The sequence below is a fragment of the Papilio xuthus genome, unplaced genomic scaffold (assembly GCF_000836235.2).
Source record: "Papilio xuthus unplaced genomic scaffold, Pxut_1.1 DF828780.1, whole genome shotgun sequence".
NCBI lineage: Eukaryota > Metazoa > Arthropoda > Insecta > Lepidoptera > Papilionidae > Papilio > Papilio xuthus.
This window is the reverse complement of record NW_013529869.1, coordinates 402,296-417,271: the sequence shown is the minus strand read 5'-3', so window position 1 is coordinate 417,271 and position 14,976 is coordinate 402,296. Positions and strand designations below refer to the sequence as shown.

The following is a 14,976-nucleotide window of genomic DNA, read 5'->3' as shown; positions in this document are numbered from 1 at the left end:
TTGTGGCGGAATTTGTAAATTAACATAAAACATACGTCTCATTTGATTGTTAAAAGTTGATGAAACCATCATAAGTTTCTATTACTGCATTTAAAGAACAAGGGGATTAAGGCATATTTCTATAAATGGAAAAAAGTTCGTAATTTACTTCGTTGTAGTAAAATACTAGAACTTTTCCTTATTGTCCTGGCATAGTTTAAGAAAAGGACCTATTAATAGCTTCTATTTTGCATCGATAAAGTTCAACTTTCTACTTACAACACGCAATTGAAGTGTCCATTGTTACTGTAATGCGTTAAATTCTATAATTTGACTCAATAAAGAAAGTCGACAAATTGAAATTAAATATAAAAAGAATGACGGCACGCGTGTAGACATCTCGTATGTATCGTAAATAAGGTGGCCGCAGCGCAGCGCCTGCGCAGAGATGCGCACGGTAAATAAGAATAACGGTGTTTTTACAACCTGCGCGCGCTAGCCTCGACTCGACTCGCCTCGGAACATTGCCAATTCCCATTGCTCAACTCTTTACATCGGAATTTCTCACTCGAAACACCATAAATAGATTTACTATTCATTATCTTTTATACAAACATATAACGATAGGATTATACATTTTGTACTTGAAAGTATGCGTCCATCACCTTCAACTTTACATTGTATGTCAAACGCATCACTTAATAACTTTTTAATATCAAAAAAGCCAGTTTTTTAGTCAAAGATTTCAAGATTTATGTATTTTTAATTGGCTTTGAACAGATTACTTTCATGACGAGTCTACTTTTCCATTACCAAAACATTTTATAGGTCATTTCAAAAGTACTTACTGACAGTCGAATAGTCGAACTTTTTTAAAGTTATAAAATATTTCATTATTGCAAATAACAGCTTAATAAAGTTTCAAAATCTCCCTTTTTATAGACTGGTCACACAATTACAATGACCAATATAAGGCAATTCTTCATCCTGGCTCTATCCCACTTGTAGAGTCGACGCTGAAAGTTTTATAAACCTTAAGGTAATTACGTATATGTTAAATAACACAAAGGAAATAATATCAAAAGAAAACAATTACCAGAAGTTATCAATGTTTATTAAATTATCATGATTACGACAAAAACTAACAGCATCAAACAATTTTCAAAATGTAAAACCTTTTAAAGATCTTCCAATGTCTACTTAGATTAACTTTCACTATAACTTTTTTTTTTTTTACAATTCTTCTCCCTAACTATATAAAGAAAAAAATGACCTGTTTGTGTGTACCATCAACCGTTTTGCAATACAGCAAAACATCTTTATAATAATATTTAAATTGGAATATTGTTTAGGTTAGAACATTTGTATAACAGACAAACCTGTGTAATAAGTAAAATATAACAAAAACCTTGTATACGATGACAATATGCTCCGATGGAATATATTTATATAATTTTAATTACCTTTCTTAATCCTATAAAATTTATCTACGTTAGCACTGCAGTCATTCATAAAAAATATTCGTGAAATATTAAATATTCGTTCTAATTAGAATACTTAAAAAACTTAGTATTAGTAAAGACAGTATATGAATATTAAAGCATCTAGACAACGGGCGATTACAACTAGACGAAGACATGTTGCAGGTGGCACATGACACATGACACATGACACATGACACATGCATTAGTGCGAACGACTTAGCGAATTACAGTGGATAGCCTAAGCATTGCATTTACAATAGATAATTAGCAACAATTAACTAAAATTATAAAAAAAATATACTTAACGTAAATATAAAAAAATTAAAATCAGCGATGATAAATTTACATTATCTTATATATAAAAATTGATGGAAAAATAATGATAATGTAGGTCAGGAACACAGGGGTGGAATTAGGGATGATCTTTGACAGACTACATTTGATATTCATACAATGTAAAATGTCGATGTAAAATACAACCGCTAAATTAACCTAAAAAATTTATTAATACAACAAATCACTCATATCATTTAATTTAAAAATTTTGTAATAATACGTAGAAAAACATCAATTCTTTTGGTACATCGATCACCCCTAGGCGAGTTATCCTAAAGCCAGTAACAAAAGTGTACTTTTATTGTATTATTGGTTCATTCTATTCGTGTATTAATTCATCATAACTAATCAATTCCTAGAGTAAGCGAGCCCGGCACAGCGCGGCACAGCGCGGCACAGCACGGCACAGCGCGGCACAGCAACACGCCGCTCAGTTATTCGCACTTGTACTGTTCCCTGCACGCGCTGCCTGGCTCTGTCAACACAAATCAATATTACATCTTTGTAATAAATCACAAGAAAAAACTCCAAAGACCTAAGTAGTTGGCGCCAAGAGTAAGCTGTCATGTGTCATCTGTCAAATTTTTATACGTCATTCTAGCGATTTAAAGAAAAATTATTATTAGATTTTTTGAAATTTGACATATGACTACAGTGCACAGAGTACTTTGTATATAAAATAAAGTGTTTTTTTAAAATACTAATATTTAGTGCTACTATCACTTTTGATTATGCTGACATCTTTAGTGAGCAAATGCAGTTTTTCTCCATATTATTATCATACTCTTCTACGTCGTCCGTAACATTACGTCTTCACTTCAGCTAGTTACGAGTTATGAATAACATCACATGTTCAAATATGGCCAACTTTATTTAAACAAAATTAAGTTTTATTTTTTTATAAGATTAAATTGCTTACAGTGGGCTGAGTGGCGGCTGCAGTATCGAGGCCCGCCCAGGCGACGAAGGATGGCAGGTCTCGGGCGGGCAGGTCCGCGGCCAGCGCCTTCACGCGCAGGTTGCGGTCATCAGTGAGCAGCACCACCTCGCGCACCATTTCTTGTGTACCTACAATATGTATTTAACTGATAACAAATTGCAGTGAAAATCTAGCAGGCGATTCAGCATCTTATTTCTAAAAGAAACTATTTCAGATTTTTTTTTGGCATATTCAAATTATTACAGTATCAATATTACCTTGGCTCCCTAACTAGATTAATTTAAAATTTACACAAATTTTCTGTCAAAAATAGACTAAAAGGTTAATAGAACACGTTAGTCGCCATGGCGGGTTCCGTCTGGTCATCGTGAGCACAGCAGTAGTTTAACTAGGTGTAATATCAATACGTACTGTCGGCATTAGATTCAATGTTGGCGTGCAGATTGAGCGCGGTGGCGAGCACGCGGTCGTCGTTGGATGCGCGCGGGCGGTCGCGCTCGGCGGTGAAGGAGCGCGAGGCGAGCAGCGAGCCGCGCGCAGTCGCCAGCCGCACGCCGCGCGCCTCCGCCACCCATCTGCGCGCCGCCTGCGCCGCCCCGCCCACGCGACTGCACTTCCGTAGACCCTCCAGCTCACCCACCACTGCACACATCTTACTATTGTTACAAATTCTTATGTTTGAATGTATGGATGGACGTATGCTTTTTCCTCTTCATGACGGTAACAAAGGCTTTACTTCTACCCCAATCCCTTCTACGTGCCATGTCTGAATCTTACCGTGTGTTTGCACTTAATAAAACAAGTAATTTCTTTTTTTTTGTGATATACCATAAATAATTTGTGATAAATCAACTCTTAGTACTTATGAAAACACGATGTGTACAATACTTTCTCTTGATGTATTATTTATTGGATGTTTGTACTCAGTGATCCCTCGAGTAGGCCCGACCTATTATTGCGATAACCAGTTTACATAAAAACCAGTCGTATAAAACGAACCAAATAAAGTATGATAACAACTTTTTTTTTTGTATGAATAAAATACAAATTTATAAAAACAAAATGATAGTGATTTCCGTTGTACGCACACCACTGATATGACCTTGCCAATTTTAAAGGTAAAATAGTTTTACAGTTAGTAAGAATATAGAAGACGAGATTTATGTATTATTACGCTTTTTATTACTGAAATAAAAAAGCGTAATTAGATAAGCTAGCAATTGACGTAAGTGTAAAGATGTATTGTGTACTGACCGACTAGGGGCACGGCAAGTGTGTAGGGGCTGGGCGGCGCGGCCACCGCCTGCAGCAGCGGCAGGTGGTCGATGAAGCAGTTGGTGTCTGGCACCAGCCAGCGCGGACGCACGCGGACCTCCGCCCCAACACCCACCATCTCCTGCACAACACAACAAAAAACAAAAAACTTACAGAAGCATCATTTATTTTGAACAGAGAAAAAAAGAGTCCCTTTCCTGTCATCCTCTCCCCTTCCTATCCTCACATTCTAGCAATAGTCTTAGTTTTTTTTCAAACCTGCATTCGTTGTCGTCTTCGTTCGAGCGTCGCTTTGCGGGACTCAAGTTGTTCTTTCCGCCTGAGCAGCCTCCTGGTGGCCTCGTCCGCGCCCTCGGGCACCTCGCCCGCAGCCCCCGCGCCCTCCGTACCCTCCGCAGAACCACCAGACGCGCCGCCCACGCTCTCACCCTCGTCAGAGTCCTCCGCCTACATCACAATAAACATAGATTAAAACACTAATATTGTAAATATTTATTTCAGAATTTCGAAAATAACTTATATTTAACCCAACTTTTAGATAAAAAAATGTGATTTACCAAGTTCTGCAGCGATGGGTAGTGAGGCTTCGTCCGCTGCACCGCGCTCACGTAGCGCGGCGACTCCCCCGCCGGGTACTCCAGTCTCAGCACCGGCGGCTCCACGCCCACCAGGTATCTGACACAAACATTACCGCTAGGAAATACAGCCAACAACTACTTAATTAGTCTGGATACGTCGCTCAGCCTAATGGTCTTTGTATACTCGCCTTGAACGATATAAATTCTTATTTGGTGACAAAATAAACAATTAAATTTTACTAATATTTTGAATGTGAATGCTTGGATGTATAGATAATTGTTTGATGACATTCCAATTGACTGTCTTGTAAAGTAGGTTTGAGGTTTGAGGACTGACTCGGTGCCAAAGAAGAGCAGTTTCCTGGTGCGCAGCGCGTGCTCGGCGGCGTGGTGCGCGGCGCTGGCAGCCGGCAGCCAGGCCACCGCCGGCTCCATGTACATCAGCGGCGTGAACCCTGCCAGCGACGCGTCCTCCGCCAGCCGCACCGCTACGTACCCTGCACACACATTAAATGCCCTCTACTGTAACCTAGGAACTTATTTTACCCCTATTTCCCACCCCACCCTTTTCTTATAAGATAAAAATTGGAAGGAGATATATTTGATGCATAGGAAGGGCAAATATTCTCTTTCCGAGAGTACCCTCCTCTGTCGAGTAAAGGTAGACAGCACATTTGCAATTGCGGATGTCTATGGACAATAGTCGCTTCGCTATTACGATGAATTAAAGTGGCCGCTCGCTCATTTTGCAAGGGAAATCTACACTAAGGTCCTTAGTGATAAACAATTCTGAGTGTGCCAATAACTCTCTGTTCCTATAACTGTTATGATATCGGATAATTTAATGCATTGGATTAAATTGATATAACAATACATACCCTCTTTCCTTTCACTTTCCAAGTCTATAGACTTATCATCGAGATTTTCGAGAATGTTCATCAGCTTCGCGAGCCAATCCCACGGCTCGTTATCGCTTCTAAACGAAATAAAAAATTTCGTCAAATTAAAAACTATACAGTGATAAATAATGTTATACTTAAAGTTTGAAACTTACTCGATTTCGAAGTTGTCGAATGAAGGTGGTGGATTCCATATACTGCTATGACATAGCATCCAGTCAGACCACACCTGCAAAGAATATAAGTCTGAGTTTTAAATATTTAAGATGGATGTTATAATTCAAATACAAACAGCGTCAGCACAAACTCTTCGATCTGTACTGATACTGGCACTTAATAGGTCTTTATGTTAATACCAAAAAGTAGAAAATGAGCAGAGTATCAATATCGCAGAGGGACTATGTGTAACCTTTATAGCAGGCAACAGGAGGAAGGCGTCAGCGTGCTGCTGTGAGTTGGGTGGTTCAGGCAACAGAGCACAGCATCGTTCGAGCAGCGCGCCGAACATCAGCAGGGACACGCTCAACGCGCATTCCAGCCACGCCGATCGACCGTTCTTGTCACCCGACTCTGTATAAAACTTATATTTATTTTTTGCAAGACTGGAAGGTGTAAAAGGGTAATTTACATTGCATCTTTATGATTAGTTCGAGCATATAATACATATAAATATAGGAAAGATGGTCCATAAATTTAACAAAAGCTGAGTATAAGAATCGCCCTTTTCTCATTTCTTTTTTTTTTACATTTAACCTTCTGATCAAACAGCCTGATAATCTACAACTCTGGATAAAATAGAACGATGTAGATAAAAAGTGTTTTTAGGACGTAAATATATTTTTATTATTTTGTTCTACTATTTTCAATAACGTGCCAATTTCTTTATATATTACTGTTATTAACACTACTGTTACTAATTTTCGTAATGACTTTTTCAATTTCCGACTATCATAAAATTTAAATTGCCTCGCTCTAGACCCGTTTTGATTCGCCATTCTATCACTCGTCTACATATAAACCTTCTAAACAAAGTTGGCAGTGAAAACAAAACTCACGTGTAAACTTCCGAATACAATTTCAAGTAACTCATAACCATAGTTCTATTCTCATCACAAAGTTTATGATACCTTTAATTTTAATAAATAAAAAGTATAAAATAAACATATGTTATATTTTTTTTCATAAGGTGGCAAATACGTAAGCGGCCACCGGATCCCGACGCACAGAAAGATATTTTCCATTCCTACGCGTCTTCTCCATCAAATCCACTCCCTCTTCCCATCATTTCCTTTTAAGGAAAAAGTAGAACGGGAAACTGGACTAAAATTAGTCCTAATTCGGTCTAAGTAGGGCCATGTAGTAATAGAAAAAATGCATTTACATAGTACATTAAATAACAGAGTCTTTATTTTTAATGTATTATAATATAATAAATAATATTTATAAATGAATATTCAAATAATATGTAGTAAAATAAAATAATAATCTACGATGAAATAGTATAAGCTCAGTCATAATAGAAATAAATTTTAAATACGACGACACCAATTTATATACCGTTTTATTTGATTTTTATTCATAAGTTTCTCACAGACTTCGGCCATTTATTTCAAAGTCTTATCTCAATAGTTGCGGTGTGGTCTAACTGCATTTATATTTTCATCGTATGAAATATTTCATAATGCGAATCTCTAAAACAAATCGAAGACCATTTATTTATCAAAACACTAGCTGTCGCCCGTGACTCTGTCCGCGCGAAATTAAAAAGAAACGTTGATAAAAAAAAACTGTTTTAGTAGCTACGACTATGTGTTCTTCCAGACTATGTTCTACATCTATGCCAAATTCCATCGAGATCAGTTTCGGAGATACCTTCAAACAACCATCCATGTAAACATTCGCATTTATAATATTAGTATAATTTTGAACTGTCTTTAGGATGTGAGTCATGCAAAGGAAGCGGTAAAATTTTTATATCCTCTCTTTACTGTTATGATATCCATCAAACAGTTGTTAGCTGTTACATCTAGTCATTCCAACTCAACACTTTGTATATATTTGCATCAACTGAAACTGGTTTCTAAATAAACATTGTCCTTTCTCTTATTGTTAACTTTGGAAAATAACAATGTTTTTTTATACTTAAAAAGATTTCAATAAATTCTCCTTCGATTTTATTATCAACGCCAAATAATAAATAAAAAGATTTGTAACTTTTATCATCTTTTATCACTTCGGTAGGTTACAAAATATTTTAAAAGAATTTATATTAATTGAAAAACATGTTACTAATATTATAAATGCGTATTTTAGATGGATGGATGTTTGTTTATATGTATCTCCAGAACGGCTGAACGGATCCGGCTGAAATTTGGCATGGATATAGAACACAGTCTAGAAGAACACAGAGGCTACTTATTGATTTTTTTAATTTCGCGCACACGGAGTCGTGGGCGACAACTAGTAAATAACAAACGCTTTAATATTATACAATGTAGGGGTCAAGTAACCGTAAATGCAATATCAAAAATATCCTGTGACTTCGATAAGATGGTATCGCTTAATTAATATCGAAGTGGAGCAAAAAGAAGGCGTCCAAGCGGTCGCGACTAGATGCAACATGAGCTATTAAATATCGGTCACACGCTATATAATATCCATCACGCCGATATAATTGAGAATAACAAGCTGTTAAAAATGATAATGCCAGTTTATGAAGTAAGGAATCTAGAAGGGCCGGAGATGAGGGCCAGTGCCGCGGGCGCGAAGCCGGTCCGATATAAATAGATCCGGCTAAAAATAACAACCGGGATTGCACCTGCAACTGACACCGTCGACATCACACACACGTCTTTCATATTACTATCTTACTAATATTATAAATACGAAAATTTTGATGGATGGATGTTTGTTAGAAGCTATCTCCAGAATGGTTCAAGGGATCCCGCTAAAATTTGGCAGAGATATAGAACTTAGAATGGAAGAACACATACAGTACTAATTAAGTTTTTTTAATCTCGCGCGGACGGAGTCGCGGTTGACAGCTCGTATACTTTATAAAACAACCTATCATGTTTTACACACTATTACCAGACATTTTTATTTAATATTCCCCCATTACTGACATGACATTGACACATGCTGCAATCTTCGTAATTGCATGTTGATATCGTCACGCACACGAATTATAACAGACCAAACACGCCCTCACTCCGCATGGATAGCTATTTTTAACGTAAGATTATTTATAGCACTTCATGTAATTTATCAAATCAGACAGAGGAATGAACTTACAGATGAAAAGGTCGGTACTAAATCGGATATAAAGAAATCTACATGTTCATATCAACGATATAACGTAATTTATAAAAAGATATAACATGAATATTTATAAATAAGACATTGTTATGTAATAAATTTTGCCGGTGTTACTCTGTGAAGGATGGCAAAGGGCACGATCGCACAGAATGTCGTAATTAAGGCCCTCGCTTGCCGTAATTTCCCCTCGTGTAATATAAAATAACATTACGTATAATCGCGTAAAAACGGCGTCACCGTTCCGTGGAGTCAGTTTGTTGAACCTGTCTGTCCGGCGGCGAGAAGCGCTGCAGCTTTTTGAAGCGCTGTCGAGCACCGCATCGCTGCCGGCGTGTCGTACTCGCGGTGCATCAACCTCCTCCGATAACTTGTAATTTGTAATTACAAACCCTTACTGCCTACTCCCGGTCGAGGGCGCAGGAAACGGCCAACTTTACAAGCCTTTATGGGCTAATTTTGAAAATCTATTCGGCGTACACGCAATTATTGCAAGCGCATTGCGAATGCTCACAGACCGTAAAATTGAAAAAAATAATCACTATCTTAGACAATTTATACATAGAAAAAGTTTCCCTTTCATTATTCTTCTAACATAAGTTGTCTACTTGTTTAATTATAAAATGTCTACTACGAATGCACCGAGAATTTCAAATTATTGTTATTTGATTTACGATAAACGATCTGTGTAAATAAAATAACTTGTTTGTATTATTTTATAGTGTTGCAAAAAAATTATTGTCTTGTGCAAAGGGTCATTATCTAAGTCCATAGAGGCGCGAGTCCCTTGTCCCAAGTCCGGCGTCCGGAGTCCGGTGTCCGGCGTCATCTCGCAGATAATGGATACACACTTTTACGATAAGCAATTATTTCTCATGTCCGCTGATTACTTCTTCATGTATAATTAACTTTGACTTTGAGGCGCAGTAATTAATTTTGCTTTTACTCGTATCGGGTATTAATAAGACAGCAATTTTCAACTTATATAGGTATTTGATGCTTATCGCTTTATCGGTTTTTACATTATTACTCTAATAACCTAATTAACTTTCATGATAACATATTCGTTATAAGTTAATTAAAAAAAAGGAGTTAGCAAACCAGCTTATAGTATTATCAACATGTTTGATAAAAGCTTACGTTAATCAGCAAAGCTTTCATTGAACCTACATTTTATAAAACGATGTTAAACTTAACATTAAAATCGAATTAATAAATATTAAGCTTAATTAAAATAGAGACATTCTTCCAAATAATAAAATCATTTGAAATAACTCAACGCCCACGGGATGATAAATTCATAAATTTGTCATAACCTTTGCCTAATAAAATTCAAAACGAAAGACTATCTGTTAGTTAAACTTTCATATCACCAAAGAAATGCAATAAAAATGTGGATAAACGAAAGTTATTATGTCCAGATAACCTTGAATCAAATCATGTAACGGTAATTCTATTACACAATACTAAATCATACTTATATGTTGTTAGGCAACGAGTGAGGCGGATACGGGTAATAAAAATAAATTCAAAAAAGACAGCAAAAGCAAAGGGAATTGAGAAAATTGGATAAACCGTTATTAAAGCGTTTCAAAATTTAAATTACGGTAAACGTAGAAACAACGGTAACGCAGTCTTAAATAATAATAATTATACCTATTCACATGTGTACGTAAAGATGTGTGTGTGGCCTGATCATTTTAATATACAGACAGATTTACATAAGTATGATTTATAACAACTATGGTGAGACTTCTTTTACCACAATATTTCATTTCACTAATCTTATTTCTTACTAATAATATAAGTACGAATGTTTGGATGTTTGTTTCATATTTTTGTTTTTATTTGGCGGCGCTATGCTGTTATCTCGTTCTTTCCTGGCGTAGTGTACCTAGACTTTATAATTCTTTGTTTTTTTTTTTTAAATTAAGCTACAATATTGAGATGGATGTTTGTTTTATGGTATCTCCAGAACGGCTGCATGGATCTCGCTGAAATCTGGTATAGATGTGAAACATAGTCTGGAAGAACATGGGCTACTAATTAAGTTTTTTCTTAATTCAATACAGAAGGAGTCACAGGCGGTAGCTAGTTTAACACTAAATATTAAAATTAGTCACTGTTTAGATATTTTTAGAGTGATTTGAGTTTCAAGTTTAGGGAAGCGGTCTGTGCTGCTGTATGAAAGAGTAGTTGACAAGGTTCATGTTTATTTGGTCCTACATAAAAAAATTACAAATGATCCGAGTAGCTTAAGGTAACATAACCTAGGATAGCCGAGCTCTTTTAAAGATTTTTGCAGTTCGACGTCGTATTTTAATATAAAGTTGAGACTCATTAAACAACTTTTTATATGTTGTATTAGTAGATTTATTAGTTCAGCGCATGTTGAGCCTTTTTTTTAAATGGGAAAACGTGTAATCAGACTCAAATTGTCAGAACCTTTGGTCACGCTATTAGGAGAATAAGATCGTGAGAGTTGTTTTTAAATTATTCGCTTTAACCTCGTTCGGCAAAAGGAGTCGTAAAAATCAAGATTTCTCACGTCGATCCCGTCGAGCGGAAACGATATATAAATACACTTTGTATGGTACTGTGGCTAAAGGTTTAAATAAATTGAACCTGATTTTTTTACCCTATTAACTGCTATAAAAGATTTTTTGAAATCATATGAGAACTAATATTTTGTTTTGATTAAGTTAGAATGTGTTGTACATCTTTTTCGCTTTTGATATCATAGTATATCTCAAAACATTGAAACATACAAAAGCAAAATGGACGTAAAAAATAGTAAACGTATTCATAAGGAGCGTCGGTGGCTCTGGGGTCAAGAACTTGACTTGGAATCTGCAGGTCCTGGGTTCGAATCCCGCCATGTACCAATGTGTTTTTCTATTTCCGATTTACGTATGACATTTATCCGACGTTCTTACGGTGAAGGAAAACATCGTGATGCAAACTGCACGTATCTGAGAAGCAATTCAAAGATATGTGTGAAGTCAACAAACCCGCAGTTGGCCAGCGTGGTTGACTATGGCCTGATCACTCTGAACTAAGGGTAGGCTCCGAGCCCCTCGGTGGGGACGTATAGCTGATGATGATGATTCATAAGGAAATTGTAAAAAACATTTTTATTTAATATGGATTTGTCTGGTTATTAACTTATTTCATAAAAATAATAATTTGTATCCAATTTTATTGGTAATATTCTTCATATAGGTATGATTTATGACAAGAGTCAGACCAAAACAAAAACAGGGGATCGCATGTCGTACGTTTTTTGCATTCCGTGTTCTGTAAGTCGCTCGACCGTAAAATAATTGCACGATTTTACTAAATAGCTTACTTAATGACATAATTTTAAGCTCTCTTGAAATAAGGGACCGCTAAAAAAAAATCCACCAATGTAAGAATTACACAAAAAAAAATCCTACTAAAGTGAAGATCACATCTAGGTGGAGTCCACAGCTTTTAATTAACTAAGACTAATAACTAAATCTATTAATAAGGCAGTTACTTAGTGTAGTTTATGCGTACCAAATCTATACTAAGGGACTCTAAGCAAACAAATAACTATTTTAAATGTAGCAGTAAGATTTGTCTATTGTCTTGGATTGTCAACGTGAAGTATTGGCAGTTGTTCTAATTTCGTACGTATTTTGAAAGGATGGCAGCTTCAGAACCGCTGTTATATGCCACAATTAGATTGAAAATTTATCAAAGTAACATATGTGGTAAATCTAAATTATAACTCCACTAGCTTTTGCCCGCGGCTTTGTCCGCGTGAAATAAAAAAAAACAGCCTATATGTTCTTGCAGGCTACATCAAAATCCGTAGTATATAGTACGGTATAGATATAAGTAGTGCATGTAACCTGCGAGTGGTGCTGCGTTGGTCTCGACGGCGAACATGTTGAGGGCGGTGAGCTGCAGCAGGCGCGCGGCGGGCGTGGGCAGCGGCTGCCGGTGCAGCAGCGCGCGGAACTGACGCACCATGCGCCGCGCGCTCTCGTGCAGCGTCTCCATACTTACACATACACATACACATACAAACATTCTACTATTTGCAGCCTCTTATGCTATTATACCTTATATGACGACCACAAAGCTTACAAGATATTCTCGTGTCCGTAAAAAATATTACCGTGGGTTTTTGAGACCATAATCTTCGTTCACAATATATTGTTACCTCTTTGTTGTCAAAGATAATGACAGAAACAGAAATAAGATATTTAAGTAGCATGTCAATCTCCATATAAAATAGTGTCAGCATAAAAATATACTTACCCAATTTTGGTTATTAATTTTCCATGAACATGTAAGTAACTGGTGATGAAGTTTTTATTTAACTGCAAACAAAAAAAAATGTTAAATTCAACCGAATGTTAATGAGTCTGTTTACTATTATAATCTCCACAATTAACCTCTGTGGCACTCGTAATGACACATATTGCTGTCGTTGTTTTGACAAAGCCAGTGAAAGTGACGGCAATACAAGTGGCACGTTCAAATGGACAGGCTATAAACCGTGGTATTTTGTGCCTATTTGATTTTCGCCATTTTGTCACGGCGATGATTCTATGCACTAATAAAAGAGATAGAATTAAGTTTCAGGAACTTCAGCAGGCGTCATTTCAAAGCTATGACCTATCCATTTATAGGGAATAATGATCTCGGCAGTCAAAAGCCGCTGATAAGTGAGGTTTAGTGGGAGCTCACCTCAACTGGTGTCATGTGGTCGAAGGTCTCGTCATGTCGTGTGGCGGGTGAGGGTCTCAGCCAGATCTCGCGACGACCACCCTCGCACACCGCGCTACCCGCCTCCACACTCTCCGCCGCCTTCACTACCTCCGCCGCGCGACGTTTCTTCTCCGCTGCCTCATACTGATGTACACACAATATTGTATTCATTATTTACTATTTATAAGTAATAAAGATTTGTACCAATCGACTATAGAACTAGTTGTTCCATTTCAAAAGTGATTTTAACATTCTCCATCATCCCTAACATAGACAATTGCTTGAGACTTCGTCAGCGCGGAAAAAAACGAAACAACATAAACATATATGTATAGCCTATGATATCTGGGGAAGCTTCCCAACAGTGAAAGAAGTTTCAGAATCTATTCAATACAAACAAACAATTCTTTCCTCCTTATATTAGTTATAAACTATTAAGCATTTCACAATCCTAATAAACACGTAACCGTAAAATGCGTTATTTTTATTCGAAAGTTATAATTAAATCTAATTTACCTTTTTTCTGTTTTCATCGAATAACGATAATAAACTTTCACGAGCTGATTGAAAGGGATTCGAAGACATTAAACTTCTCATGTAATAATAAACAGCGTCTAATTTTCTCCTCTGGAAAAAGTAAATCGGTTAATATATGATAAATTAATTAGTTTAAATATTTCTTAAAATAATTAAAACGTTGTATTTACATACTTACAGCGTATATAGCTAATAATGCTAATTGATTATATGGCCTTCCATTTTTTGGATTAATCTGTTGAGCTTTAGTGTACCAAAATTTACTCTTAGCGAAATTATTAGTTTCATTCACTTGTTCCTTATATCTAGCTAAGTCTCCCAAAAATACGTATAACTTTTGTACTGAGATCAAAGCGAGTCCCACATAACCGAGACCCTTCGGCGGCAAAACGTGATTATCGTTCAAATAATCGTCCGTATTGAACTTGTATGTTTTCTCCAAACTTTGTACGAGATTCTCAAAGAAAACGTTCCCCTCTTCAATTATTGTATTGATCAGTTTTATAACATCAGGCTTCACTTCGGGAGGTAACTGCGGTATGCTCTTCCTCAACACTTCCAGAAAATTGTAGTACAACATTTTCCAAAACTGATGCTCGATATTATCGGACTGGCAATATTTTAAATCGGACATCAACAAACTCTGGAGGGCATTCTGCAAAAACTTTCTGTAACAAAATAATGAAAAAAAAATTACATGTGTAAGAATAATCAGACTAAATTACTCTTAATCAAATAATTCTACTTTCCTCTTCATTCCAAAAACGGTAATAAAGAGTACGTATGCCTACGTACCTAGTTTCGATGACGTCATGCCAGTGCGCGGCGAGAGCGGCGGGCCCGCGCAGTGCGTGCGTGCGCAAGATAGCGTCTGCGCGGTCCACCTGCTG

General features: G+C 36.6%; 1 protein-coding gene across 1 annotated transcript in view; it reads right to left on the bottom strand.

The window, feature by feature from the left end:
• Positions 1–1,504: 1,504 nt before the first annotated feature.
• Positions 1,505–14,976, bottom strand: part of Smg6 (Smg6 nonsense mediated mRNA decay factor) — an 18,985-nt gene continuing 5,513 nt past the window's right edge. Inside the window, exons 10-25 of the mRNA XM_013326496.1 lie at positions 14,882–14,970; positions 14,265–14,754; positions 14,066–14,176; positions 13,529–13,693; positions 13,097–13,158; positions 12,685–12,836; positions 5,901–6,061; positions 5,647–5,720; positions 5,471–5,568; positions 4,930–5,089; positions 4,572–4,689; positions 4,273–4,461; positions 3,994–4,135; positions 3,151–3,381; positions 2,719–2,867; positions 1,505–2,274 (exon numbers count right to left, since the gene is read on the bottom strand). Coding sequence (XP_013181950.1) covers positions 2,230–2,274; positions 2,719–2,867; positions 3,151–3,381; positions 3,994–4,135; positions 4,273–4,461; positions 4,572–4,689; positions 4,930–5,089; positions 5,471–5,568; positions 5,647–5,720; positions 5,901–6,061; positions 12,685–12,836; positions 13,097–13,158; positions 13,529–13,693; positions 14,066–14,176; positions 14,265–14,754; positions 14,882–14,970 — 2,436 coding nt within the window. The 3' untranslated portion in view covers positions 1,505–2,229. The remainder of the gene's footprint in view (positions 2,275–2,718; positions 2,868–3,150; positions 3,382–3,993; positions 4,136–4,272; positions 4,462–4,571; positions 4,690–4,929; positions 5,090–5,470; positions 5,569–5,646; positions 5,721–5,900; positions 6,062–12,684; positions 12,837–13,096; positions 13,159–13,528; positions 13,694–14,065; positions 14,177–14,264; positions 14,755–14,881; positions 14,971–14,976) is intronic.